The 27,777-nt window shown below is 37.2% G+C and overlaps 1 protein-coding gene across 1 annotated transcript in view; it reads right to left on the bottom strand.

The window, feature by feature from the left end:
* Window positions 1–12,505: 12,505 nt before the first annotated feature.
* Fap (fibroblast activation protein, alpha) overlaps window positions 12,506–27,777 on the bottom strand; it is a 70,419-nt gene continuing 55,147 nt past the window's right edge. The window contains exons 22-27 of the mRNA XM_005393316.2: window positions 24,444–24,498; window positions 16,304–16,403; window positions 15,185–15,249; window positions 14,610–14,682; window positions 14,250–14,323; window positions 12,506–12,836 (exon numbers count right to left, since the gene is read on the bottom strand). Of these exons, the coding sequence (XP_005393373.2) occupies window positions 12,735–12,836; window positions 14,250–14,323; window positions 14,610–14,682; window positions 15,185–15,249; window positions 16,304–16,403; window positions 24,444–24,498 (469 nt within the window). The 3' untranslated portion in view covers window positions 12,506–12,734. The remainder of the gene's footprint in view (window positions 12,837–14,249; window positions 14,324–14,609; window positions 14,683–15,184; window positions 15,250–16,303; window positions 16,404–24,443; window positions 24,499–27,777) is intronic.

Raw genomic sequence — 27,777 nt, 5'->3', positions numbered from 1 at the left:
GAAATGAGTTTTCATATTAAAGTCTGAAAATCACAGCTTCTTGAAGCACCCGCCTCTCTTCACCTCTTCACCGGTGCTACTAGTGTCTTGGTCCGAGGATTGCTTCTTGGCATTACCAGCAGAGGGGGTGGAAGAGCAACGAAAGGTGTCAAGCCTGAGGTCCCTCTCGAGTAACATCAAAGCAGTGAAGGCTTGAAAGTGTGGATTGGTTTAACATGATTGTCCTTCTCTGCTTTTCATAAGCATAGTAACTATATTTTATTAAATGTTTTGGCAGAGTCAATTCTAGGCCTATCCCTGGACAGACCTCAGGTCTGTTAAGGAAACTGAGGAGGAGACCAATCAAGCTTTTGCTATGAATTTATGTTTTTTTAAATTCTTGGAGGTAATCTCAATGTGCTGTGCTCTTTATAGGTTAGGACACTCTCCTCCAAAATAAGGCCTTCCTGAAAATAGTTGTAAACCTTCCAAGGATTAACAACTATGAAAAAATAAAAGCAGAGTTTGAGAGAAATGCTTATATCAATTGAGATTTTTATTTAGCTTTAAAGATAAGGAGGTCATCACTTAAACACTAACTTTTGAAAATTCAAAAATGGAGTACATAAAATATAATAATTGGATGTCCTTTGCATCTCTGTGAGTGAATTGATGGGCTCAGGGAGACAGGGGCAATAAAAGAAAAACTTCCAGGGGAAGTTCTGAGTTTGCCAGAGGATGTGAGAAATACCCTTCCTGAGAGATACTAAGGATCAGTTCACGACCCATCCATCTGGAATGATTCTGAGGGAGCCCGCAGGGGGAGGGGAGACTTCATAATAAGATCAATGGACAGTCTTCCTGCCCTGAGGCTCTGAGACCCTGCAGACAGCTCGCTTACAAGTCTGTGCAGGGGACCGTGTGGCAACATGGCTTTGCATTCGTTGATTTTATCTTTTGCAAGATCCTCGGTATAATGAGATGTTTAAAATTGTTCTAAGTTTCAGTTGTTATTTTTATTCTTAAAGGGAACAAGAAAGAGAAAGAAAACAAAATTATATTTGTACAAAAGAATCTTATCTCATAATTTATAAGCAGAATATATATTTGTATGTATAAATACATATATATCATTGAATACATGTGTTATGCTACTATTTTTCGCATATTGTAGCTATAAAAAACAAACCATATGTCATTACATTTATCCAACCTCTTGCTCATCTGGAAAGACGTTTTCTTTAGGCTTCTAAGAGTCTTTAATGTGAACCAATTAAATCATTGCAATTTTCAAAATCTTCTGTTAAAGGAAGTTACTTTAGCCATTAGAAAATTTAAAATTTGAAATCTAGATACTAAAAGGAATGTAGAAAATGCAAAATGGAGCTATAAACGTGTTTTTCTATTCATTATGCCTTGTAATCAGATTTGCCCCCTGCCTGAAACTTGTTCAGTGTTCCCAGTTCTTACTCAATCAGATGTATGGTGGCGATATGCCAGTTCTGGGTGATACTGAAATGATATAACTATATAGGATGATTTAGAAAGAGTTCTAGGCTATCATCCACTCTGAAGCAGAACTTTGCTTAATTTGTTATAATTTATTGTTTTACAGTTTTATTCTTCAATCCTATTTATTCTACTAGTTCATTTTGTAATAAATTCTCCAAATCATTTATGTCTGTGGTCAGGATCATTCCAGTGGCCAGAAGCTCTCCATGTTGTGTTCTAATTCTGACTCTTTCTTGCTGAAATGTAAATCACTTCTTTGTTGCTATGTGGTGGAGGGCATAAAGATGGACTTTTCACATCCATTTTTAAAAGCCCTTTCCTCTACATGAAGTACAATAGAGTATTAAGCATAAGCTCTTTTGAAGGCTTTCCCCCCCTATATCTGGTCTATGAACACCAGCATAATTTTCTGTAAGTCTGATGAGTAAAATTCTAAAGTCAAAAACCATGGCTATTATATTTTTTTAACACTTCCTTCCCCACAACTACGAGGCACAATGCACAGCAGAAAAAACTTATTGCAATGAATATCTTCACATTTTGCATGAATTATTAAGCATTCACTTGCATAATATTTTATGGGTAATTTGTCCTAAGTAAACATACCACTAGAAACACTGATGAAGATGGAAAGAATTAAATACAAAATATAAGTTTTGAGCCATATTTGGCTAAACACCTACATGAAGGTGCGGTAGTCATTCATTCTATTGGTTAGTTAACATCATCCAGCAGATTCGTTGGTTATTGCTTTCACTTTCACCTGAATTCATGTAGAAGTTTAATTGTAAGCCACAGATTTTAAATATAACAATGAAAGAAATAGAAAATATGTCTATTATTTAAACAAAGGCTTTTTTTGTACAATCCAAGGACAAAATAAGCCCTCTGAAAATAGAAATAGCTACCATTTATTTATTCCAGGCAAACTTTCTAAGCATCTCAGAATCTGCTCTGACTGCTATCTAAATCTGCCAGATAGCTTAGATAGCAAAACAATTGGCAAATGGCGTATTTTGTAGTTTAGTTTTTTAAGTGTATGATTCTGTGATTTCTAGTAAATTCAAGCAGTATCCTTTTGTGCCTGATGTCTTTTACTTGGTATAGTATTTTCAAGGTTCATCCGTGCTGCAACAGGAACCAGCAGTCATGGCTTTTTATGACTGAGCAATATTCCATTATATGCATATATCATTTTGTTTACTCATTAACGAGCTGACGAATGTTTGGGCTGTTTCCACTTTTTGGCTATTGTAAATAATGCTATGTGGACATCTATGTATGAATTTTGTCTGGCCTATATTTTTAATGCCCTAGGTAAACACTTTGGATCAAAATTCCTGGGTTAGATGATAACTCTATGTTTGACTTTCTGAGAAACTGCCAGCTCCTTTCCAAAGTGATAATGAAGATTTCAGTTTTTGAGAATCAGAGCCATGAGTTTGGATACAATGCACAACTGACTTTTCACTCTTTGCAACAGCTGCAGATTTCACAGAGGTCGTTAGAAAAAAATAGGATCAAGAGCCCAGCGACAGGCAAGGCAGCTGTAGACAAAAAGGAGGACTCATCCTTACCGTTTTCTCTAGCCTGATGTGAAAAAAAACTTGGAGAGACAATTAGGAGGCAGGATGAGGTTGGGTAGTTGAGAAAGTACCTTTGGAGGAGCTACTCTGCCAAGTGCAGTGGAGTGAGAAGCTGCAGGAGCAGAAGGCAGAGGCATAGAAGGGAGTTTATGGTCTCTGTGAGATTTGAGCATTTGGAGCATGCATAGGATGTAAGCTGTGAATCCAGAAGTACTGAGGGCTTAAATCCTCTAGGTCTCCTCTCTGCTTTCTATGTAGAGAGGTATGGTGGTGTGAGTGGCAACTGGTAAAATAAGTTTAATTTAAATTTTAATTTTCACTTTAATTGAGAATGAAAACATTCCTTTTATTGGCATGGGAATGGATCAAAATAGAAATTTCTAGAAAATGAAAAAGCTCAATTTCCTGGAATGTACTGTTCTCTTACATCAGAGGTTCAAGTGCAAGATTCCAGAAATGATGCAATCATGGCTATGGATTGATTATACTGAATATTCATATGAAGGAAAATTTTTAAACAAGGTTTTAAAAGAATTACTGACATAACAAAGTCTACCCTTCTAAAGTGAAGAGTTAGGCAACATTTATCACATTCACAGTGTTGTGCAACAGATACCTCTGCCAGGTACCAAGACTGTTCAGTTCATTACAGAGTGAAAGTCTGTATCCATTAAATAGTTTCTCATTTCCCTGTTCCCTATCTTTTGGCCTTGACCAATTTGCAATATATCTTTATTGATTTACCTGTTTTGGACTGTTCAGATTAAGTGAAATATAAAATGTCTGCTTGCTTGGCTTAGCATATATTCAAGGTTCATTATTGCTGTAGTATGTGGCAATATTTCATTCCTTTTTATGGCTGAATAATATTCTGTTGTGTGTATGTTTCACAGTTGGTTCATCCATTCACCCTTTGATGAACATTTGAGGTGTTTACACCTTTTGGCTATTATGCATCCAAAGCATGAATAGTACCTCATTCTGGTTTTGATTTGTGCTTTCCTGATGATAAAGCATATTGAATGTCTTTTCATGTACTTGTTGGGTATTTGCATATCTTCTTTGGAAAAATGCCTATTCACAAACTTGGCCTTTGTTTTAATTATTTAACTTTTTGTTGTTGTTATGGTTTGTGTCTGGGTGTCCCCCCAAAGCCTCATTACAGTCATGGGGCAGGCTTTTAGAGTTTGATTGATTATGGGTGTGAGAGCTACACCCACCCTGGGGTGGATAGTTTGCATATGTAAGGGAGAGCAAGAGGCTGCTTGAGGCCATTCCTGGCTTTTGTGCTTGTTGCTTTGCTGTGTTCTGCCGCCATGAGCTGTAGCCCTCTGCCATGTGCTACTCTACCTTGTAACCTGCCAAGTATGGACTGAAACCTCCACAAACTGTGAGCTAAATAAACCTTTCCTTCCTAAATTTTGAGCGTCAGATATTTTGTCCCAGCAATGAGAGAAAAGTAACCAAGACAGTTGTTGAATTGTAAAAGTCCTTTACATATTCTAGATGCTACACCCCACAAATAATGTTATGCACATGTACATATATATAATTATGTATGTACACATATGTATAAAACATATTATTATATGTATGTAATATACTTTAAAATCTTTTCCAAAACTGAGTACAATTTTATGATAAAATTATCAATTTTGAGAAATTATACATATTAACAGTTACAATCATAATTTCATAGTTTTGTATTTATGGTCTAAAATATATGATAAGGGCTATGAGAATATTGAGTTCTGTTTATAGTGTTTATTACAAATTTTAACAGTTTAATAAATTCTTAATTTTTATTAAAGGGGAGTACCATACAGTTGACCCTACATACATCAAAGCTGATGGTCGGATTTCCTAAAGCACGTTTCATGGGACATGGCTTTTTCACTAAAGATTATGTAAACAATATATTATAGCTCCTCATACTGCTTGTTAAAAAGGAAATAATAAATGTACTCCAGATATTCTGAAGGTGCTTTGTCACCGTGGAGGTGTTCATGTGATTTTGTCAAAGATAAATTTATAGCCACTAACTAAAAATGGGGGAGAGACATGAAAAACTTATTTTGTACAGAATCTTCTAAATTTTACTTTTTATCTTTCTAAAGACTTAATCTGGAGGATTTACACTTCAGGTTTACACATTCATTGTTCTTTATTTCTGGAGCTTTTGCTTTGGCAGCGTGCGTGTTGTTGGCATAACGCACCAGAGCCAATTTGGAGACCATTCTTGTGTGATATCTTGAAAGCTTTTCCCCACCCCGCCCGCATCCACAGCTCCGCGGCCATGGTGTGGGGGCTGGTAAGAGAGCAAGTGTGGGCAGACACGGTGCATGGGCGACGCTGGAGAGAAGACATTAAGAAGGAGCACTGCCGCGTGGAGGAGAGGTGATGGGGAGATTGGAAAGCTAGCAGCATTTTGCGTCCAGTCACGAACTAGATTTACATATTGGATGACTTGCCTGAACATAGATGCATTTTCGCTGAGGCCAGAAACGGCACATAGACCCTACAGAAGTCACTTAAATTATAAAGAGGCACAAAACTCCATTTTCAAAGCAAACCTGCAGATGTTTACTTAGCAGTCACTTAATGAATACTTTTACTGAGTAACTCAGGGAAAACTATCTCTGCTATTTCCTAAATTGTCCCTATAAAGAGAATCTCACAGAGACCAGCTAGAGTTCCACACTGAGAGGGAATAGTGTAACTAACCACTATAATTCAGAAGATGAGTAGATGCAGAGAAAAGAACAGCAAATTTAAACATGAAATTGACACCTGTTACCCAACCACAAGCCTCAGATTTTGAAAGATGATTTAGGGCTTAGGAATTGCCTTGCACTGTCTCCTAAGCAGACATAGAAGAATTCTCAAGGCTTAAAAAGTGTGGTTTGAAAACTGTAGATCTAGCCCAGCCCCTTTAGGACACAAAGGGAATAACTGCATCTTTGTAAGAGAAGAAATCTGTCCATTTTCAGAAGAACTAGAACTTGGTTCCCTTGATTTTGTCTGGCAAATCTGCAGGCACACAAGGCTATGTCCAGCCACAATGGTGGGATCCTAGAGAATTCAACTCACTTGTATTAAATTTCCAACTACAAAACTAGGATTTAAAATGTAAAACTTTTGGCAAGTGTATTGTACAGACTTACTTTCCATGACTTCAAGTTTATAATATGAATTTAAAAGAACAAGCCAACCAAAGTTTCAGGATTTAAATTTAAGGTTTAATATATAGATAAAGACCATATTAAGAATGAATCTCTTTTAAGAATATAAAAATCCTTTAGTATTTAGAATATATTTATTAGGTAAAATATACAGTATTGTATATCATGTTTAAAAACAGGGAAAATATTTACATGATCTGAAGAGAAACCAGAATAAAGTATTTTTAAAAATGAAACCTGTTGGACTATTCAACAGCATTTCAGATATTTATCTGACTTCTTCCAGCCTGAACAGTTTGCACAAAACTTTCTCAGACTGCAATGTCTTTTTGGTGATTCATCTAGAGGTAGCAAGTATCTAAGTTAGGACAACACAGAAGACTGTGTTTCTATTTCCTAATCCAAATTATTTCTGTTTATTTTTAAGACCAACCTCTTTTACATCTCTGGATAAGATTCCTGTCCTCCTTTGCCTTATTCTAATGATTGGGTTACCTGTTTATTGTAGATATTTTTCCCTTCCCTTCCCTCCCCTCCCCTTCCCTTCCCTCCCCTTTCTTTCCCTTCCCTTCTCTTCTCCAGGACAGTGGTAGGCTCCTACTACATACTGAGTTCCAGAAGGGTAAGACATGTTCCTACAGGGAGACTGCCATGAGAAGTAAATTTTCATGGGCTGTCCTGTGCACAAAATGTGGAGATACATTCATCACATATTTATTGAACTTCTCCTACTGAATTTCAGGTCCTGTCTAGGTCTTGAAGGCAGAGTTGAAATGACAGATGAGGTCTTTAACCCTGAGAGCTGGTATTAGAATGGGAGGAACACAGAACATATATGTATATGCATAAATAAAATAATTTCTGTTGCTTCCAAGGTTTTTAAGAAAACAAATTAGATAATATGGTTGGAAGTCTCTGTTTGTAGACTGAACATTAAATCCAGTGACCAGGGGAATCCATCTTGAGGAGAGACACCTAAACAGGGACGTAGACACAAAGGACACAACTAGGAGAAAAGTGGAGAAAACGTGTTTGTTCTAGATCTTAAAGAAGAATCTAGGTTGATGTGCACAAAAACTACAAGGAAGAGTAGAGTGGCTGGAGTTTGGTGAACAGTGTAAAAGCCAATAGAAACAGGGCCAAGAGCATGGCCTTCTGTTGCACAGGCTGCTGAGTGCTACCCGCATCCCTCACACACTGCCCCAGCAGTGTGTTCTCAAAGGTGATTCCACTGTGACTGTAAAATATTAGGCTGCTTCAAAGACACTGCGGTACAAGAATAAATTACTCATTCGGGATAAGTACCAAGGTAGATGAGCTTTCTTGAACTTTCCTAGATTCCATATTAGTTATTCTTAAAAGCCCATGTGGTTTCAGAATTAGAGATTTCTTTAAAAGTGATTGAGGCTTCTGGCACACATTATTTTCTGATATGGGAAAGAAACTTTAGCTGCAGACTCCACTAATTTTTGAGAATAAAAATTTTTAACATAACAGCTAAATAGTGGTTTATATCTCTGACAAGCACCGATAAGGTAGTTGCTACATACCAGGCACAGGTGGCTCTACAAAATAGGTAGCTACTTTAAATCTCCAGTCAACTCCCTGGTATAGGATCTGTTACTATCTCTATTTCACTTATAAGGAAACAGAAACACAGAGAATGTGTGAAAACTGACCAAAGTCAGTGTTCGGTGTGCTACTGAGCTGGACTGAAATCAAGCAGCCTGAGTTTGGTACCCATCCCCTTGCTCACTGCAGTGGTATGCTCTAAAATGAGCTATTTCATGTTATATTTAAGACACTGACACATGGGATATACTGCAATTTATTTTTTCAATAAAAGAACTTTATTAAACCCAAAACCTGCACACAACACAATTTGCAAACTTAGAATGTCAGATTCAGTAGGCCCCAACATGCTGATAAGATTGTACAACCGCAGCTACATTCAAACTCAGGTCATTTTTGCCAAAACACTCTACCACCTAGCTGTCATCTCCCAGCCTTTTCCTGGGTGACCAGGTAGCCACTGAACTATTCTCTACCTTCATAAGTGTTCCTGTTGTAATTTATTTTTACAAAGAAAACTGCAATATTGCAAGGTACTGTCTCAATCTTTTGGAGAAAATGAGGGAGCAACATTGTTCCCTATAGGTATCTGAAGCACTTACATATATTAAATCATTACCAATTTTTAAATACCATTTCTTGAAGTTGGAAATTTATCTTAGTGTCAGCATGATATTGGCACATATTACAACATATCTAAAATTTTTCTATTATGCCCGCTAGTGTCTAAGATAATGTTTCAACAACAACCTAAATAATGTGGCAATGGATGGTATTTTTAACATACCAAACATCTTTCCATTCTATTAAGTGTTTCATTAAGGCTTGTATTTCAAAGTTCATCCTCTATAACAGTGAGAAAAATTCTGCTCCCAAAAATTAATGGCTAGTGAAGACGATCCTATCTCTGTAGGTTAGTGAATGGTAATTACAAAGAAGGGGGATGAGCTGTCAAGCCATTGTGGCATGACCTTGACTTGACGGTGCCTCTCTTATTCACAGCGTGCAGGTTTTCTATAGTTGCAGAGCAAAGAATGGCATGCTATACTAATGAACAGTTGTTAAAACCCATAATGTCAAAGCAAATACTTAAGTAGAATTAGCAGTAATGGAGTATTAATTAGAAGCCAATAGAATGAAATCATACTTCTCTAGCTTGCCAAAGACATTACCTGTGTGTCAAAAAGAAGTGTTTATGGCCAGCCTGTTAGCTTTTCATGCCAATAATCTGAGCAGGTGGTCATTAGAGGCTTTTGCTAGAAGCCAGATCATTTTCCCTGTGAATAGCTTGGTAAGGTCCAGGCACTTATTTTTCCCTGAATTAGAAATTATTCCACCTCAAATTGCCAAGGTACTTGTTCCTAATGCCAAGGAAGTGTTTTAGTAGCTCTCTTTTCACAAGCTTAGAATGATTACTGCATTCAGAATTTTTCAATCTGTTTTATTGGATAAACTCAGAATATCTGCTTTATTGAATAAACTCAAAATCTCTTTTAGATGCCTTCTTTCTTTTTTATAAACAGTGTAATCGAAAGCATTGTTTTGGTAGAATCATCTCAGAAGACCGTGTAATCACCATTTAAATTAGCCCTAATTCATTTTACATTTGCTTATTTTACTGTTAACTTTCCCAGAACTATTTTTTTTACAATTAGAACATCTGAATTTTAATTACATTACCATCAAGAAGCTCATTAAAGTCACTTAATTGGCAACATTTCCAAAAAAACCTTCGCTGGGTTTAATATATTTTAAAGAGTTACTGTCAAAGTATAATTTCACCATTACAAACAGCTTGGCAACAACATTTGCATAAAGATCTGTCAGTTTCTGAAAAGTGCTCAAATGTTGGGAAAATCAGATTCGTTAAGTCGCCTTTCCTGAAACAGCTTAGAAATGGAGGAATTGTCACACATATTCATCCTAGTAACCCCTGCAATACCCAGAACACTGCCAAGCCAGTGTGGAGCTTCAGTAAATGTTTTGTGAAGGAAATTAATAATACCTTGTACACTTTGGGGTAGATTTGAAAACTCCAATGAAAGTTCCCTCATTTGTGTTAAATTTAATCAGATACCCATATGCTTGCTGTTTTTTTTTCATTCTAAGAAATATTATATGGCCATTTAGAATTTTGAAATTTTATAAATAGCTCTAGGACCGGCATTTGGGAACTAACATTTGCAAATATTTTTAGTAATTGTTTCATTGTTCCCTCTTATATATAGCAGGATTTTCTTGTCATCCACGGTATCTAAAATAGCGACTTGCAGTTGCATTTGTTGTATGAATGAATAAATTAAAATCTCAAATTTGTGGCAGCTGAAGAATTAATATACTTTATAGCATTAATTGGGGTATTGAAACACCACTCTCCAATTTTATATCTAAATAAAATGAGGTTAAAGATAACTATTATTATAGGGTAGCTTTTGAAAAATAGAAAAATTAAGATGTTCTTAAATAATCCCTTTTAATTTGATACTTTTACTTAAATGCTCTCCCCTTTGTACTTTGCATACCTTTTCCAACCCCAGAGAAAAATCTAGTAAGTCTAAAAAATGTATGTAAACATTTACAAAAACTGCCAAGCACATTGCTGCCTACTTTCCACAAAGTGTTGTCCAAAGTCTAGTCCATAGTCAGACTCAGCAAATGCCTGCTGAGTGAATAAATGAATAAATATACCGTGAGGGTCTTGAGGAAGACCTGGACAATTCGATCCAAAGGGGTTAAGCTAAACTTCATTAACAATGACACAAAGTCAGTCATTCATTGAAAAACTGGAGAGCTTCTGTGATATGCTACATAGATGGACCATAAAGATTTCTTTGCTGTTCAATAGCACTTTCATTGCTGATGGGAATGTTTTGCATCTACACTGTCCTACATGGTAGCCGCTAATTATATGTAGCCAGTATTACCAGACTGCTAAATTTTATTTCATTTCAACTCATTTAAATTAAAATACCCTGTGCAGTTAGTGACTACCACAGCAGGCAGTCCCAGTAGGATTTCACAATATGTAGAGTTGTGGAAGAACACAGTACATATGAAGAAATACAGGGCTTTTAGCCACTGAGGACAGAAGTAGGGTTTGGAAAATCTGCATGGGGACAAACTGTCAAAAACTCCATGTATCATGTAGCTGAGTCCACATATTATTTTGTAGACAATGGATAATCACTGGAGGTTTTTAAATAGGCAATGATGTGATTAGATCTGTCTCCTAGAAGTTACTTCTGTGGCCATGGGAGCAAAGGTCTAAGGCTGGAGACTACTTATTACACATTCATACTAGAATTCAGTTTTCCAAATTCCACAAAGACAGAAAACAAACTGGTACAACAAGACTTTTGTTCTTTAACTTGTAATTACCCTGTGGTCTCTCTAGATAGAGTATTGGGAAATGACTGTTGGTTATTTTTCTCTCTCAGTGGGAGGGAATAAATGATGAGAAAAATACAAGGCTGTCTCTTGGGCTTGCCTCAGAGGTTGCTCTGTGCAGAACAGACAGAATAGGTAATAGGTTTCTCGGGTCCTCAGGGCATCAACCATTGTGTCAAGATAGAGAAGAGGGGCTCTGGGCAGTTCTGAACCTGTGAAGGTAGGGTCCAGGGTCCCTGAGCAGCACAAAGCACCCCTGTCTCCTGTGTGAGGTGAAGCCATGTGATCTCCGTGGAAAACATAGTTTCAAAAAGCAGTGGTGGACTGAGAAATACCTGAAAGTTCTAGAGAAGGCTATGGTCTATGATCTGTAAAGCTCTTTCTTGCTATAACTAATGTACCATGTCTGGATGGGCTCTTTTGGCTATAGGATCGTAGAGCAGGCAGAAGGGCGCTCTGCAGCTGCAAAGAAAATTAATCTAGTGATGGAGGAATTCTCCAGGGTGGTCCAGTATCGGCAAACATATCAGTGAAAAGTCCCTCAGAAGGTGGCTTGGTGATACTTCCAACATTCCTTCCAGAACATCTTCAGGTTACCTGGTGTGGATCTTTTTAATTCTGTGGCAGTTGCCGAGACAGTAACCCACTCATAGTTTCTAATTAATGGTGACAGTCAGTAGCAGGACATTGCTTTTGGGATTACAGGTATGGTAGATTTTATTTTAAATGAACTTTATAACACAGCACGAAAGCTCCGAAAAATTTCACGGATATAAAAATTGCTCTTCTAACCATGATGGCTGTTTACTTATTTATTTACACTTAGTTATGGTCTAGTAATCTGAAGGTAGTTACTATTTCTGAAAAATTGGATGTAGCATAGGAACATTTCCAAATGTGTAGCATTTCTTAAAAGGAGCCTGAATTCAAAAATCTGACTTTATCTTAACCAAATGCTTTTGGCAGTGCTGAAGAAATTTTCTGGGAGAAATTTAATAAACATTTCTTGGAGGGACAGTGTAGAGTGCAAACATCTCAAACTTGACTCATTGCATTTTCTGAACTATGCTTTTGCCTACTCTGAACTATTCATTTCAGCATTTGGAGTTCTCATTACAAAAATCTAAAACTGCTTCTAGATTCTTCTGCCTCATCACTACCATAACATTATTCACGTGCTTGCCCAGGACAAGAATCCTTTCTACTTAGAATTTGAACCTGAAATCAAGGAACACATTAACACGATAGCACTTGAAATTCTGACTTTATTTTTTCCCCATACAAACAATTGATAAAGCACCACTGAAAAAGAAAATATCTCCTTTTTTCTCTTCTTTCACATAGTGCTTGAAAATGTAAACAACATTGAGCTTGAACTTCTCAGACCTCCTAAATTTTTATTAGCCTTCAGACCAATATTCATTTGTTTGCTTATACCACTATTTAACAGTATAAAAGCAAACAGTCTGAGGACAAAGTTTTCAGCTTGAGATACTGGCTTGTAACCACACTGCTTTTATTCTGAGGAAAAGAAACATTGCTTTAGGAAGTGGGTCATATGGGTGTATAAGTGGTTCGTGGAGATCCCCGGTATGCCATGATTCTGGTCCGAGTACCACTGAAATAAAAAAAAGAGAAGCCTGGTGTATTTCTGCAAACATAAAATGCATGTAGATTTGACATTTTTTTGTGCTTTCAGCACCTGATTTTTTTTAATAGTCTTGGAAAATTCTTCCTAAGAACACTTGAATAAATTAAATAGTGCCCATACAAACATTTAAAGCAAGAATATTTAAAGACCTTTTGTTAACCTGCACGACTGCTTGATAGTCTTCAAACTTATATTTTAGACCTATGCTTTCACAGCAGTCAGCACCCCAGCACCTGAGAGAATCAGGGTCAGGAGCCATGGGTTCCAGGACTGGTATGTTGGTTCTGGCACTTTGAGTCCCTGGAGCTTGATTTCTTCATTTGAAAACAAAGGCTGTGGATTTGTTTTTCCCTAAGACAAACAGCTCAAATATTCTATGAGGCTTTTAGCCTGTGAATCTAATTCCTCTCTGCTGCAGAAAATTCACAATGTAATGTGTCACATGTAACCATAAACACCCTTTATAGGTGTTAAAAATCGCATTGTGAAAAGGGGAGATCATCTAACTTTAAACTTTTTGCTTGGGAGATGCCAGAAGGATTATTGTTTGCAGTGAATAAAGGTGGCAATGGTCATGATGTAATGTTATATATTTACTGAGTAAAGTTTCTTTCAGGGGGTTGCAGTTTAAAAGGTCAGAAAAATCTCAACTGATTCTTTACAAACTATTTAAAAAACACCCACTTCCAAGAGATGGAATTCCTCCCCTGGACTGTCATTTAACACAGGGGCTTCGGAGAGAATTTATGTTTGCGGAAGAGCAGACAATGTGGCTACCAAGCACTAGCCTCCTTTACTTTAGGTTTTCTCTTATTTCCTTCTGTTTCCATTTCTTTCTTCACGAAACCTGAATTTGACACTGAGCTTATTTATTCATTCGTTTATTCCCTCACAAAATGTTTAAGCTTCTGTATTGGGTCAGGCATGTGCTAGGTGCTCAAGAAACATAGATAGAAAGACTGTCTCACTCTGGAAGAACTATTGGAAGTGCTGAGGTTCCTGTGACATTCAGCAATTGCTTCTTACTGAATTAACAAAGTCTTTTAGCTGCTTTGGGACTCTTAGGTTTTATAGGTACTTGAAGCAAATAACTGCACTTGCATGCATAAGACCGCAGGACCATTAAATGTTGGAGCTGGAAGATCATTTAATCTGTGAACTCCCTCTCCTATGACTTAAGGGGAAACTCTAAATGTAACCTGGTTAGCCTAGGGGCTGTCAGGGAGTTTATAAAGGAGTCAGTGTTCATTTGTTAATGTTCTGCTCGCTTTACTCACCAGTCTTTTTGTAAGGTTTTACTAAAAACAATAAAAGACAAGACTCTCCTCCTTTTAGCTTGGAGGTCTAAGTCCATAAACATGAGTAAAACAAAATTATTACCATTGCCTGGAAATCCACTTGTGCATTAACTAGAGCTTTAGCAATCTGTGCTGAGTTTTGGAAGTGCACGTTATCTGCAACAAAGAGAGAGAGAGAGAGAGAGAGAGAGAGAGATAGTTAAAATGTTGCTAAATACCAGAAAGCATAGAGTGACAATGTAGTGCCTGGAAATGAACACCAACAATTATCTAGTCATGCATTTGACATTGTCAGCAGTGAGTAATCACACTCAGATATGGAAATGTCCCTGACTTTTAGGTACTGACCCTGATCATAGGCATAGGAGGATGCTTAATGTTTCTTAAACAAAGTGATGCTGGCTCAGTATTTTTATGTGTAAGAGTCTTGCTTAAACCTCACCATCTGCTGTTCCGTGGATGAGAAGATAGTCTACATTTCTGAAATATTCTGCTCTTGCCATCACAGTTGAATTCTGGAAAAGAGGAAAAATTAACATTTTAGTTGCTGCAACTTCTAATAGAAAACTAGCTAAATCATTGTGCAATGGACTTAGCACCAATACTGAAATTATGTATTGCTTTGGTTGATAAATATTTAAGAGTCAGAGCAACACATTTTCATCATCATTTGCATTACTTCCATCTGATTCTTAGTTTGAAAAACTGAAAGTTTATGTGTCATATGTTACATATGAGTGAGACCTTAGGCATAAATGATGCCCGCTCAAGCTGTGTAGAGGCTGGGGGTGGGGAGGAGGGTTGGAAAAAGGAAGGTTAAGGAAAGGAAGCTGGTAAAAGAAAGAATAAACTCCAAAAGGGGTAAAATCCTTTTTAGTGAGGTGGCTTGCAATTAACAAAAGACCATCCTTATCGCTTGAGAACCCAGAATTGAAAGAATGAACTCTGAATCACTGCATCAAATCATTTGGAACATGTGAAATAAATTAATAACCTAAATAAAATGAAAATGCTTACTTTATAGTGCTCAAGGTTATCATCCTTTGTTGGCAGGCCCATGAATCGCTCTGTGTAGATAGATGCTGCAAAATATATATATGTTATTTGCATGCTTTGTACACCACTTTATTAACCAAAGAGACTTCTTAGTTTAACAATTGCTCCTCAAATATCCTGTGTGCAGGTGTTGAGGTAAATTCTGGCTCGACTTTGTAAAATGGTTGGCCTCTATGAAGGTATGTCATTTCTGCAATTTGCCTCAGTGTGTTAGATAAATAATGTGGGAAACGGGAACACCTGAATATTTCCCTTCTAGGATTCTCCTTAAGCTTTTCCACTACTACTTTCCAAAGGAGAGTACTGCAATGGGAATGACCTGTAGAATAACCTATAGAATGATTTTCAAGGAAATCACAAAAGAAAGCACCTCTAATGCTTTTACTGGTGTTGGATTTTCTCTGAGATGAACATATATTCCCAAGTCTATCCCTGTCAACATCACACACACATACACACACACACACACACCATTCTTTTTATTTTCTGAGTTTTCTCTACAAGTTAAAATTGCCTCATTTTTCCTCCAACACAGGAAAGAGGATCTGATGAAGGCAAATTTTTGAATAATAATTCAAGATACTTTCAAATAATCATTCTGCATTAATGTCAGTCATAGAAACGGGCATGTATAGAAGGGTAATTCCAAAGATATTCTTTCATTTCTCTTGATTTCTGGAGCAAGTGAGTTGCAACTGCAACCTGTAACTCCAGGTGAATTTCTTGGCTCCTGGCCTGCCTTTGCAAAAGATGTGCTTTACAGCCAATTGTGCTATGACTGCATGCCTTCAAAAGCACAGAGTTAGCTGTGATTTTAAAAATTTTGTTCAGTAGAGACTCAAAATTTTTTGAGGGGAAATAACATATATTAGATTGTAGAAGAATCCTGCTTCTGAATATATCTTTGATTGTTACAATGTGAATATAATGAATTTTATGAACAATCTCATTTATAGATTATATTTTTCCTAAAGATACTGGGGTGAATTTTACTGCATAATTTATTCCTAGCAACTTCAAATATAGGAGTAATTATGTGTTAAATGTTTTCACGCCAATATTTATGAAATGTTTCCATACCGTAATATTCCCAGCTGGAGACCGGAGCCACTGCTATTCCACATTTAAAAAGACCAGTTCCAGACGCAAGAGCCAGTGATGAAACATAACCTCCATAGGACTGTGGAGACATTGTTATGTGTCAGTCCCAGAACTACTTTTAGAAGACCCTCCGTATTTTTATAGCAATGCTACTCAGAATCAGGACTAAAGGGAGCAGGGGTATATGCATAAATAAACATTAAATGTCTATCTGACACCTCTGGCAGCAAGCTCCACCTGTATTTTCTTCATCTGTAATAAACTGGATATAATTGCTGTGTTAATCAGAATAGACTCTCCAAAAACAGGATAGGTATTAAGAGTTAGAGGTAATTATAATTCTTCTACTAAAAAAAAAATCTTTTCTTTTCATCTATATCTTTCCAGCTAAGACCTTGCTAAGACAAAAACAGGATTCTACTTGAAAGAGATGCATAGAAAAAGGGAATTATTCCCAAAATGTAAATGTAAGACACTTTCTACAGTTTGCAAAAGTCCTGTGAAGCAGAACTTATATTGATATATTTACTTACTTTCATAACAGAACACAAAAAGAAGGGGATAAGAACCTTTCAAAGATTTTAAGACAGAGCCAGAAATTGTGAATTATGTACTTACATATTCTATTTTGAAGAATTCTGACATAGTAGCTCAAAGGAGAAAAAAATCACTGGGTTTGTAAAAACCTTTATTCCTTCCCACAAATTTAATGGAAAGGCAAAGAAACACAAAAGGGGATTCCTAGCATAGAATCAGTAGTAGGTTTAGCTCTCATGGGGTTCTTTCCTCCAAGGAATCAACTAAAATGGGACTCTTAGAATTTCCATGTCACTTGGATATTTGAACCTTTCCCTAATCATGGAGACATGAACAGGGCATCTCAATGAGGTTGCCTGTCTTCCTGGAAATCAAATTTGGTTGGTACAGTCATACTGGGAGAGGAGTGTTTCTCCTGGGAATATGGCTAATCAATCCTCTGAAACATGAATCAAGAGCAATGTGTGCAGTAGATCATGAAGTAATTTTCAGTGTTTTTTCTTGCTCTGATACGGGGATATCTGTAGAGTAGACCTCATAAGGAAACAGTGTGACTTCCCCACTAAAACTATGCCTGAGTTTTAGGACCTACACCACAAATTTGGGGAACCATTGTCCTCATGTTGTGATACGTTATATTATCTTTTTATCACAGAAAAGACAGTCTTTGGAAAGGGAGAACAGTGAGAGCAAGGGAGAAAGAGAGGAAGACAAAGACAGACAGTGATGACAGCAGATCAGTGGCCAGGGTCTACTCTTAATCTGTGAAATACAGAGAGTGGGAGAATAAGCTGAACAATTGTGTTGAATTCAGCAGTTAAATGAAGAATCCTCTAACTAGATTACAGTTTTATGTTTCCAACTCTGGGAAATTTATTGAAGGCCGTTGGCTGCAAAATACAGAATAAAAGAGGCGGCTCCAATTATACCATGGCCTCTTTTATTATACTTGGAGGAGATGTAAGCCATGTTTTAATAGGGGAGAATTATATTTTAAAAACAGAAGGAACATTTGCGTTTGAAAGTCATTTTAGTAAGTGAAAATTTTCTATCTCATTCAAACTTTCACTTATAAAAATAATTTGTTTTGATTAGTAGGTTAGCAAGAACTATTCCTAAGATGGAAGGGATTTCCTTCCTTTTAATTTTAAATTTAAATAAGTATAAACCTAAGGCCTTTTGACAATTATTACTGTTTGTGACTGGAAAAGAATATTTATCAAAAGTCAAAACACTGGGTCCTGCCTCTTCTCTTCATTGCCCAAGAGCAGAAAATAGCCTGAGGAGTGATTTAATGCAGAAAGACTTTGCACAGAGTAAAACAGTTCTTGAACATTTTTGTTAAAAATCTTAGGAATTATTAATGTATATTAGGGGATAGTGGTGTATTTAAATATAATTTTCTCATTTTCATAATGAATACAATTTTTTCCTAGGAATTTGTAAGGGCAAAAGGTATTGTATTTGTAGCACAACAAAAGAAGGTTATGCTTTACATTTCCAGGCAGCTTGGAAAAGCTGTTCCTATTGTAGAAATGAAAGGGAAGAGAGGCCCATGTTGACCTTTTTTCCTGCTGTCCTGTGAGTGGGGTTCCCAGGCTGAGTGGGGCTCCCAGGCTGGGTGGGTGGCTGCAATAGGAAAAGAACCCATGGAGCAGATTGGCCTTAAGATTTCTAGAATTGTGTCCTTTGCACTTAGATGCCTTGCAATTTTGTTTAAATAAAGGCTGTCTTTAAAAACATTCTTAGAAGGGCATAGAATTTTTAAAGAGGGCTTATGGAAGACTCTTCTATGAGCCATAATGCACACTGGGACATTTTACCTACAGGCAATAATAATAACAACTAGTTAACATTTTTCTGACCAAGCTGATTGCGCTGGTCTTTGGGGCCCACACAATCTGTCTCCCTTCTCCCTCCTCACACCTCCTCCTCCTGTCTTTTCTCATTGCTCATTGGCTCTCTTCATGTTCTTTGAATTCTGCAAGGTTGATCTAGCCTCAGGACGTTTGCAAATGCTGTGACCTTCTGCCTGAATGTTCATTATGCAGAAGTCAGTATGCCTCACTTCCTTTTTTCTAACTGAAATGTCACCTCGAAAGAGCCTTCTCTGATCTTCTAGTTTAAACTTTTGCTCTGTACTTCCCCCACCATTTTATTTCACATTTCTCCATGGCACTTATTGTCATTCCATAATGTGTAGTTTACTTATTTATATTGTTTCTTATCTTTGTCCTCAAAGATCCCAAGCTCTGTAAGAGTAGTTTTGTCTGTCTTGCCAATAAGTGTATCCCCAGCATTGAGGATCTGGCCTAACACAGAATTATTATTTCTTGAATATGTGACTTTGCTATGAACTCACGGGGAGGAAATGATTGCTGCATTTCACAGTGAGGGAACTGAGCTTCAGAATAAACTTACAGTGCCTATTGGGTCAGTAAGCAGCAGAGCTGAGGCTTCAACCCAGGGCAGCTAACTCAGCAACATAGGGCGTTTGTCCTGTATCCCTACACTAGGGCATCTTCTTTGAGGGGAAATAATATAGTCTAATACAGTCTCATTACAAGTGCAGTTGTCCTACTTTTACATTGTTGATCATGCCTAGCAATTCAAATTGCTTATAATTAGTCAGTGGAAAAGAAAGGAACTAAGATTAAATAATTAACTAATGCTTATTCAACACCACCTGGCTAGGTCTATATTCACAAAGCAAAGCACTTAAATGAGGCTGGTTTTCTAATAATTTAAGCAAAACCTCACAGCTCTGCAATTGTCAGAATGATTGCTTTCATTTTTCATTCCATGCAGTGTTTTAACATCTTGATATTTCAGGTTAAGTAATTCTTTATTGTAGGGGCTTTCTGCATCATGTGAGGGGTAACAGCATCTGGGCCCCTCTCCTACATGATGATGACCCTCCCTCAGTGTGGCAACAGGAAAGGGTTCCACACGTAGTCGAATGCTCTGAAGACAAAACCATCCTGGTAAGGAACCACTGTAATGAACAGATCCTTTTGCAACACCATGGTGGTCACATAGCAGATATTTAATAGCCACCTACAAGCTGAGCTACTGGGCTTTGGTTTATGTGAGCCAGAAAAATGAAATGGGAAAGTGGAACTACCTCCTTCCCCTTTGTGTTCTGGATAATGGAGAAAAGTTAGGATTTGTGTCTTACTGACCAACTGACTCTAAAAGAAATTATTAAGTTAAACATGATGGATCATGCAGACCACAAAAATACCCAACATTGTATGAAAACACATGCTTCCTTCCCTAATATGGAATACATTAATAGGCTAAATAACCTTTGTGGCCATTGTCGATGTTTTCCTCTTTTCTGCCTCCAGTTTCTAATAGGTACCTGCTTAATAGTTTGTGAAAGAACAACCAGAGCTGTGGCATTTTTCCAATCTCTACTTCACTTCTTACTTTAGGTGTTTGCTGTCTATATTCAGTACTAAGCCTTACTACTGATTTGCTGTCCCGCCTCCTTCACCTTAGCCATCCTGCACTCTCCTGCTAAGAAGATCTTTCTTAAAACACCAGTACCACTCCTCGTCAGCTTGCACAGCACTTCTCCTATAAGTGTCCATGTCAGTGTATTTAGGGATGGGTGAGGAATAAAAAGTTGTGGGATTACATATTTCATGTAATATTGTGTTAAGTAAATGCAATAGGTTTCTTTACTTGTCCTGCATTATGCCTCCCTATACTATTGTAAATAATGAATGATTAACTAAATTATTAGAACATCGGATATTCCTGAAAAACCTGGTAGTAATAGGGCACATTTTTGGAGAACACTGACTTGTAGGATTAAATTCAGTTTAAGAAACTCACAGATGTTTGACATGGCCACATACCGGGCCAAACATTTGAAAAATGAAGCCAAGCAAAGATTGTCCATTCCATTGATGAACCTGCATTCCTATACAGAAGACAGAAAAAGCTATGGGGTTGCAAAGTCAAACCTGAGTTGCGTCTTAAAGAGCAAGTAGGAGTTTTCCATTTTGGAGTGAGGAAGAGGTGGGGAATAGAAGAAGCAAGTGGCAGTGGATGGACATCGCAGGTGGAAGAACTGCATGGAAAAGCAATACGGTAAATGTTGTGCTTTGAATGACAATTTTATCTGCAACACTGGAACTTGTGAGGCCAAAACACAGGGACTATTAGGAAACAGTTGCAATATTTGAAATAGGTGCTACCCAACCTATGGTCAATGGATGAAAGCATCAGTACAATGTAAGATCTTGTTAAACAAAGAATGTGAACTTGAGCCCTATCCCACTACATCAGTCTCTGATGGCACGGCCCTGGCAGCGATGTCTTAACAAGCTCTTCACGTGATGTTCAAACATCTAAAGTTTGAGAAGTTCTGGTCTAAATGACACAGGAAGAAACTCTAAAGCTTCGTTAATAGGGATGGCAAGACCTGAGATGTCTCGAGGTAGTAAGGACAGAATTTACTAACCAACAGAATGTTGGAATCCATGAAAGAGGGAGGTTAAAAACAGCTTTGATCTTTCTAATTTGGATGAGTAGGTATGCAGTGAGATCTTTAATGACTTGTTTTAAAGTAAACCATGGTTTAGTTTGAAATCCACATAACTTTTGGGAGTAAACTAAACTTGAAATCCATGTAACTTTTGGGAGGTGACCAGGAAGCATTTGAAATATGAGTTTAAAAGCAGGATTGATGATCATGGCAGGGATCTGGTGATCATGATTATCTTTGATACCACAGGATTTGCCCAGAAAAAATGAGGGGGTTGATGGAGCAAGGCCAGGTGCAGAAACAAACTGACATTTAAAGAACTAATGGAGTATAATGATCACAGAGCACAGAAGAATAGAAAGAGAAAGGTGTCACAGAGCCATGCACAAAGCCCACTTTCTTTCATGTAGCTCAAAAGGTCCTTGCTCTCTGGCCACCCACCTACCTAAACTCATATCCCACATCGACTTCATGATGCTTTGGGCTTATGCAATTTTGCATATTCCTGATCAACCTACACATGCCTTGCTTTTTGTTAGTCAGGACCTCGGGAGCGCGGTCTTCACTCTGCATAGAATGTCCCACTGTAGGTTATCTCTGCCAATCTCAAGTGCTAATTTAATTCTGAATCCTCCTTTAACATTCACAGCTATAATTAGTTACTCTCTGTTGTTTTCCATCTAAGTTACAACTCTCTTAATACTTGAAAAATTGTTGATCCATACTTACTTAACTATTCTTTCATTCTCTAAATACCTCACTAAAAGACCTGCTTGGTAGCCAATGACAACTTAGGCAAATGAGAAAATTAAAGCATCAGTGATAAAACAGATTGATTAATAAATGTGAGCTCCCCTAAAACCTGAAGAACTAATAAAAACAGAATGATATTGAAGTCTTTCCCACCTTCTGTTTGCACTGCTGATTTGGGGTCTACTCAGGGACTGCATCCACTGGCAAATTCCTTACTGTTTTTCTCCCAAATATGCTCTCAAAAATCTGTTGTACAATCGCTGTCATGCTGGAAAGTAAGCTAAAAGGAGTCTAAGATAGTATGGCTTTTAGAGGGATTTGGAAAGTAGATGTGGTGAGAATCCCTTGTTGAAGAATTTTAGCTGAGACAGATACACTTTTGGGTGGTGAGTAGGGTCTTTAAATCATCCCACATAGATGGTTATCTACCAAACTAATACCTAGCATGTTCTATAAACGAAATAAAAAGCCTTACTTTATGGTTATTTCAGTCTATAATAAAAGCAAATGCTAGAGATTCTATGTGCAAGGGCTGATAAAATTATGATGTGTGCTCAAATTTAAGAAACTTATTCCAGTAAAAGACACACTATCATTAATCCCTGTGAGAATATTCACCCTCGTTTTGAGCATACTTACCCCATTATTCTTTTTTGGTGTTGTTGTTGTTTTGAGATGAGCTATGGCTTTGCAGTGCAGGTTGGCCTTGAACTCACTGTGTAGCCTAGGCTGGCTTTGAACTCACAGTGATCCTCCTGCCTCAGCCTCCCAAATCCTGGGATTATAGATACTGCCACCATGCCTGGCTTTTACCCCATTATTCTTGTCACTCTCTGAAGCATTTCTGAAAGTCTTTACTATATGTAATTAAAAATATAGTAAGTGCTGCTGCTGAGTACCATCCAACAGAAAAGTAGGCTCATAAAAATGTGAGAAAGTGTCCTCATCCACCATATTTGTGGATCTGGCACCTTGGGACTTCTGGCTCTTCTCCAAAGGCAAAATGGCCATGAAAAGTGGGCATTTTTAACTGGTTCAGGACATTGAGCCAATCAGGACAGTGCACCTGGACTTGAAAGAGGTCTTCCAGAATTGCTTCAGAAAGTGGCAAGGACGATAGAAAAAGCATGCTTGAAGCACAGGGGAATAGTTTGAGGAGGATTAATGGCAACGTGTCTTACTCTAATAAAAAATTAAACTTTCCCTGTTGTTTTTGATGGCAACTTTGAAGTATGCTGTTTGAAATGAGATGCTTTCAATGATTTACTTTAGGAAGCTTCATTAAAATGGATGGTAGAAAAGGTTTATCTGAAATATTTCACTATAAAAATATTTCATTTATTTCTACCCATTTGAATTCCATTCTGTTTAGATATTTAACATTCAATAGTTTTAAGGAGGACCAAATGGCTTGAAATAACAACTTTCTTCAAATTTGTAACAGCCCTTCATCTGGTCACTGGGCTGAGAATTGAGCTGAATCCTGCAGATTCCCTTCAATACTAGGTTTCATTCCCTCTGTCTTGTTGCAGGCCGCTTTCAGAGAAAACAGCCAAGAAAAACAACCCAAGCACAACCGCCTGCAAATTGACTTGCAAATGTACAAATTCAGACCAAGAAGTGAAGCAGGAAATCTTCTTTGAAGGGTAATTATCATAATTTATAATGGGCAAACCTAAACTCTTTCCAATATTTCTCCAAACTTTCCAGTGACTTCATTGGCTATAACTTACAAGTTTTGCCACTTTTCTGCGTATTTTCAATGCCTACATGGGTCCTTAAACTTAGGAAAGTATCTTCTTGACCAAAAACTAGGAAACCAAATAATATTTCCTTTGATTAGCGCAAATTAGCAATAGGTCTATTAAAATGACTTGATTGTGGGGGGGACATGTGAGAGGGAGAAAGAATAGGTTGGTATGACTCTCTTAGGATAACAAGGAATTCATTCTGAAAGTTCCTTTAGCTCAGTTTTGCATAAAAATGAGATATAGAAGAGAAGATATATTGAAGTTTAAAATGACAAAGGAAATTAAACCTCTGATGAGTGCTGTTTAATTAAGTGTGTTATAATTTGGTACCAAAAATTAAATACAATTCTGCCAATTATGAGTTAATTGACTGCACAAGGGAGAGACGGAACGCTGGAAGTGGGAAACAAATCCTTCCAACCACCACTCTGAAGCCCACATTATCCACAATGACTGTTTCCATTGACAGATTAAATTATGTTTCAACATTAACATTTCATGAGAAACTTTATAAGCGAACACTTAGAAAATGATGATTGCTGAAGTGAATAACAGGCATAAAACATATAAAACAACTCACCCAGCCCCATATGGCTATTCTTTTTTCATCAATGAAACCCATTTCTACGAATTTTCTAAAGTAAAAGAAACAAATTTTTAGAATTTTAAGTGTGTACACATGACATTTACTTCATTACACAAGCATATTTAATCCAAAAACTTAATAGAAATGCTACATTTTCTTTGTTTAAACACATGCATAATAAGGCTGCATTTACAAATAATTAAAATAATATTATCATGCTTTCTGCAAAGGATGAAAGGATCCCCTTCAACTCCATTGTACATTTATTGAGTAGTGATCTCAGCGTTGCAAGGCCTGGTGTCCTAACCTGGTTGGGTGCCTGAGACTCAGGCTGGAAGACTAGCTCATAGTAACGTAAGATATAACAGCTCCACTGGATACAATTATATTTCTAAATTCTTGACTTTTGGGAAGAAATTTTGCTCTGCTGCTGTTTTCAATATTAACTCCTTATCACCTTTTTTGCTTAGTTGGTGATAATCACCATTTCATTTTTAGTCATATTTCATATATAGATACCTTCAATTCACAGTGTGGACAGTTGCACGCATCATTTAAAATATAGAAATGATTCATGTTCGCTCTATCACAGAAAAGCCTCTATCTGAAAACTATTTTGAAAATAAACTTTCTCTTAGAAACAAATGTTCATGAGAAAAATAACCTTTAAGAAGTCGTGGGTAACCTTCCAAGTCCATATAAAACAAATATTCCAGGCTAGTTTACACCATGTCCCCTGATGGCAGGTGATATGGAGGAAACGTGATTTATTTGAGGAATGATTTGATAAATACTAAAGGATGTCTCAGAGACACAGAAGCAGTAGTGAGAAGAAGCAGCCGAAGTGCTGGATGAGCAATTGTAAGGGATGGAGAGGAGGAGGCCGAAGAACTGCACCTGCCTAGAAGAATGCCTACAGGTTTGTTTTCTGACTCAGGTACTATCAGTGTCCTTCCTTATCAGTTCTTCTCCAGAAGTAGAACTGAGTGATTTTCATTAGTTGCCTCTTACAGGGATTTTACAGCAACCATTTCACTCATTGCATTGATTCAACTTGCACGTTTCCGATGCAAGGAGGAGTTGGGCAAATGCCCGGGACAAACAGATGGGAAGAGGCCCCGTTAGTCACAGCTTACCCGACACTGATTCTGAAGGACACCGAGGAGTGTATGGGAAGAAATGCAGTAGCAAATGGAAAGTTGCTACCTGTGTGGATGCAGCTCATGGCAAAGCCAAGCAAATGGGAAGCACATTGTGGCCCTTCAGCCGTTCTCCCACAAACTCCAAAAACCAAGTGAAACAAGAGAAGGTTCAGTTTCATGTTAAAAATAGTCTTGCTGCTAGTGCTTGAAGATAGTTCTGAGCCATAAAACCAGTCGTGATTTTATTATCTCCCAGAAGCTAGCAATCATACTGCCTTGCATCTGGGGTAAAAAGCAAATAACAGGTGATACATGAGAACAGGAAATTCTTTACAGCTCCCTTCCTAGGTTTATTCTAAAAGGATGACATTTACAGGAAATGATAGTGCAATAGTTAACATGGAAATGAAACATTAACACTTAATGTGGCAGGACTAGGTTAAAGGTTAGCTAGATAATCTCAGCACTTTGCGATCATCAAGGCCCTATAAAATTCACTTCCAAATTCTGAAAATCTTCCAGGAAGTTTATAAAAAATTCCATTGATAGCATAGTTAAATCAACACAATAAAAAATCGACATACTATAAATAACAAATGAATTTGATGCTTTCTTAATCTCAGAACCAAATTGTACCTTTATATTTTTCTCCAATAAAGATGATTGTAGGTCAAGGTCAACTGGGCTCCTACTGACCAATTACTATTCAATTTTAGAAATGTGTGTATGGATACTATCTGTAACAGTATGATCAGATATTTCTTCTCATATAATTCTACACCATTAATTCTCAAGTTATACAAAAATTAAAAGCTGTAGGAATGTCAAAAATGTCAAATACACCACAAATGAAGGAATTTGATTTTATAGCCACTGAAATTTTGTGGTTCCCTTACATTGACCATTTTTAGAGACACCTGAAGAAAGCCAGTCCCTTTTTCATTTATGTTTGTGACTTCACAGGTATATCCTTAGATGTATTCTTTTTTGCATGAAGAAAAGTTATGAGGACATATTGCTTGTTTTTTCCCTTATTTACTTCATTTAAATCTATTTGTTGGACTTGACTAGTATTTATCATTGTTTCCAAATACATGTGCATGATTTTCTTTTGATATATAGAAAATTTAGCTAGGTTATATTTCATAAGATGATCCGAGGGACATATTTGATCCTCTGGGAGAAATCTGAGGGTCACAGTGTAATGAAATTCCAATTCCTCAGGTCAGGTATTCAGCATCTGACTCCTAAAACACTTCTTTGGGAGCTAGGTGGTTGAATCATTCTCAGGATCAGCATTGTAACAGTAGCCTTTTAGTTTTTGTTTTCTCAAAGCATTATGTTCTTAGGCATTCTTTTACCATTTTCATAGCAGAGATTTCAAGCAAAGCCAACGCCAGCACTGAAGATATATCTACTGTTGAATGTGCTCTGTGATTAGGCCACGCAGCCACCTCATGCTCCCTGGGGTGTTCACCAAAAGTTCCATGTGACAGCAGTGCTGTTACCTCAGAATGCAGATGGTACATCCCCTTTCACCAGATTGTAAGTGCTTTGAAAGAGGAGACTGTAAATTGTACAGTTTTATAGTAAGTGCAGACATGTATTAATATTTGATATGTTATGGTTGAATTGGGGTCAAATGCGTAAACACACGTGTGCCCTATATCATCAAAACGTCTTCAGGTACCATCTTAGTATGTATCAGAGAAAGTATTACCACCACTGCTGCATCTTCAATGCCAAAGGCATCTTGGTACTACTGTGATAATCAGAAGGAAGTAGAATTTGTGACTTTCTGTCCTATATATTAAACATCAGAAGTAAGAATTTTTATTAAGGTCTACATGTGCTGTTCAGGTTTAAAATTTCACTAAACCCATGGAAGGCATTAAGAAGGTATTTCTTCTTATGTTTGGGTGGCGATTTTGTAGTGGTAAATCACGGCACACATGATGTATTTTGTTGTTTTGGGTGGAGTGATGATGATGATGTTGATGATTATGATGATGATATAAAGATAATTATATTTTAGCCAACTCCGAAACACAACACTTTTAGCTCTACCAACTTTGGAAAGGATCTAACTGCATTACCAATGAGGCAGTTTTATCTTGTGTTGCCATGTAGTCCTGTGTTACATATCCTTGGTGATTACTGCATAGCTTGAATATAAATAAACATGA

Source organism: Chinchilla lanigera, unplaced genomic scaffold (assembly GCF_000276665.1).
Source record: "Chinchilla lanigera isolate Chin_1 unplaced genomic scaffold, ChiLan1.0 scaffold00048, whole genome shotgun sequence".
Lineage (NCBI taxonomy): Eukaryota > Metazoa > Chordata > Mammalia > Rodentia > Chinchillidae > Chinchilla > Chinchilla lanigera.
Note: the sequence above shows the minus strand (reverse complement) of the source record. Positions and strands in the feature narration are given on the sequence as shown.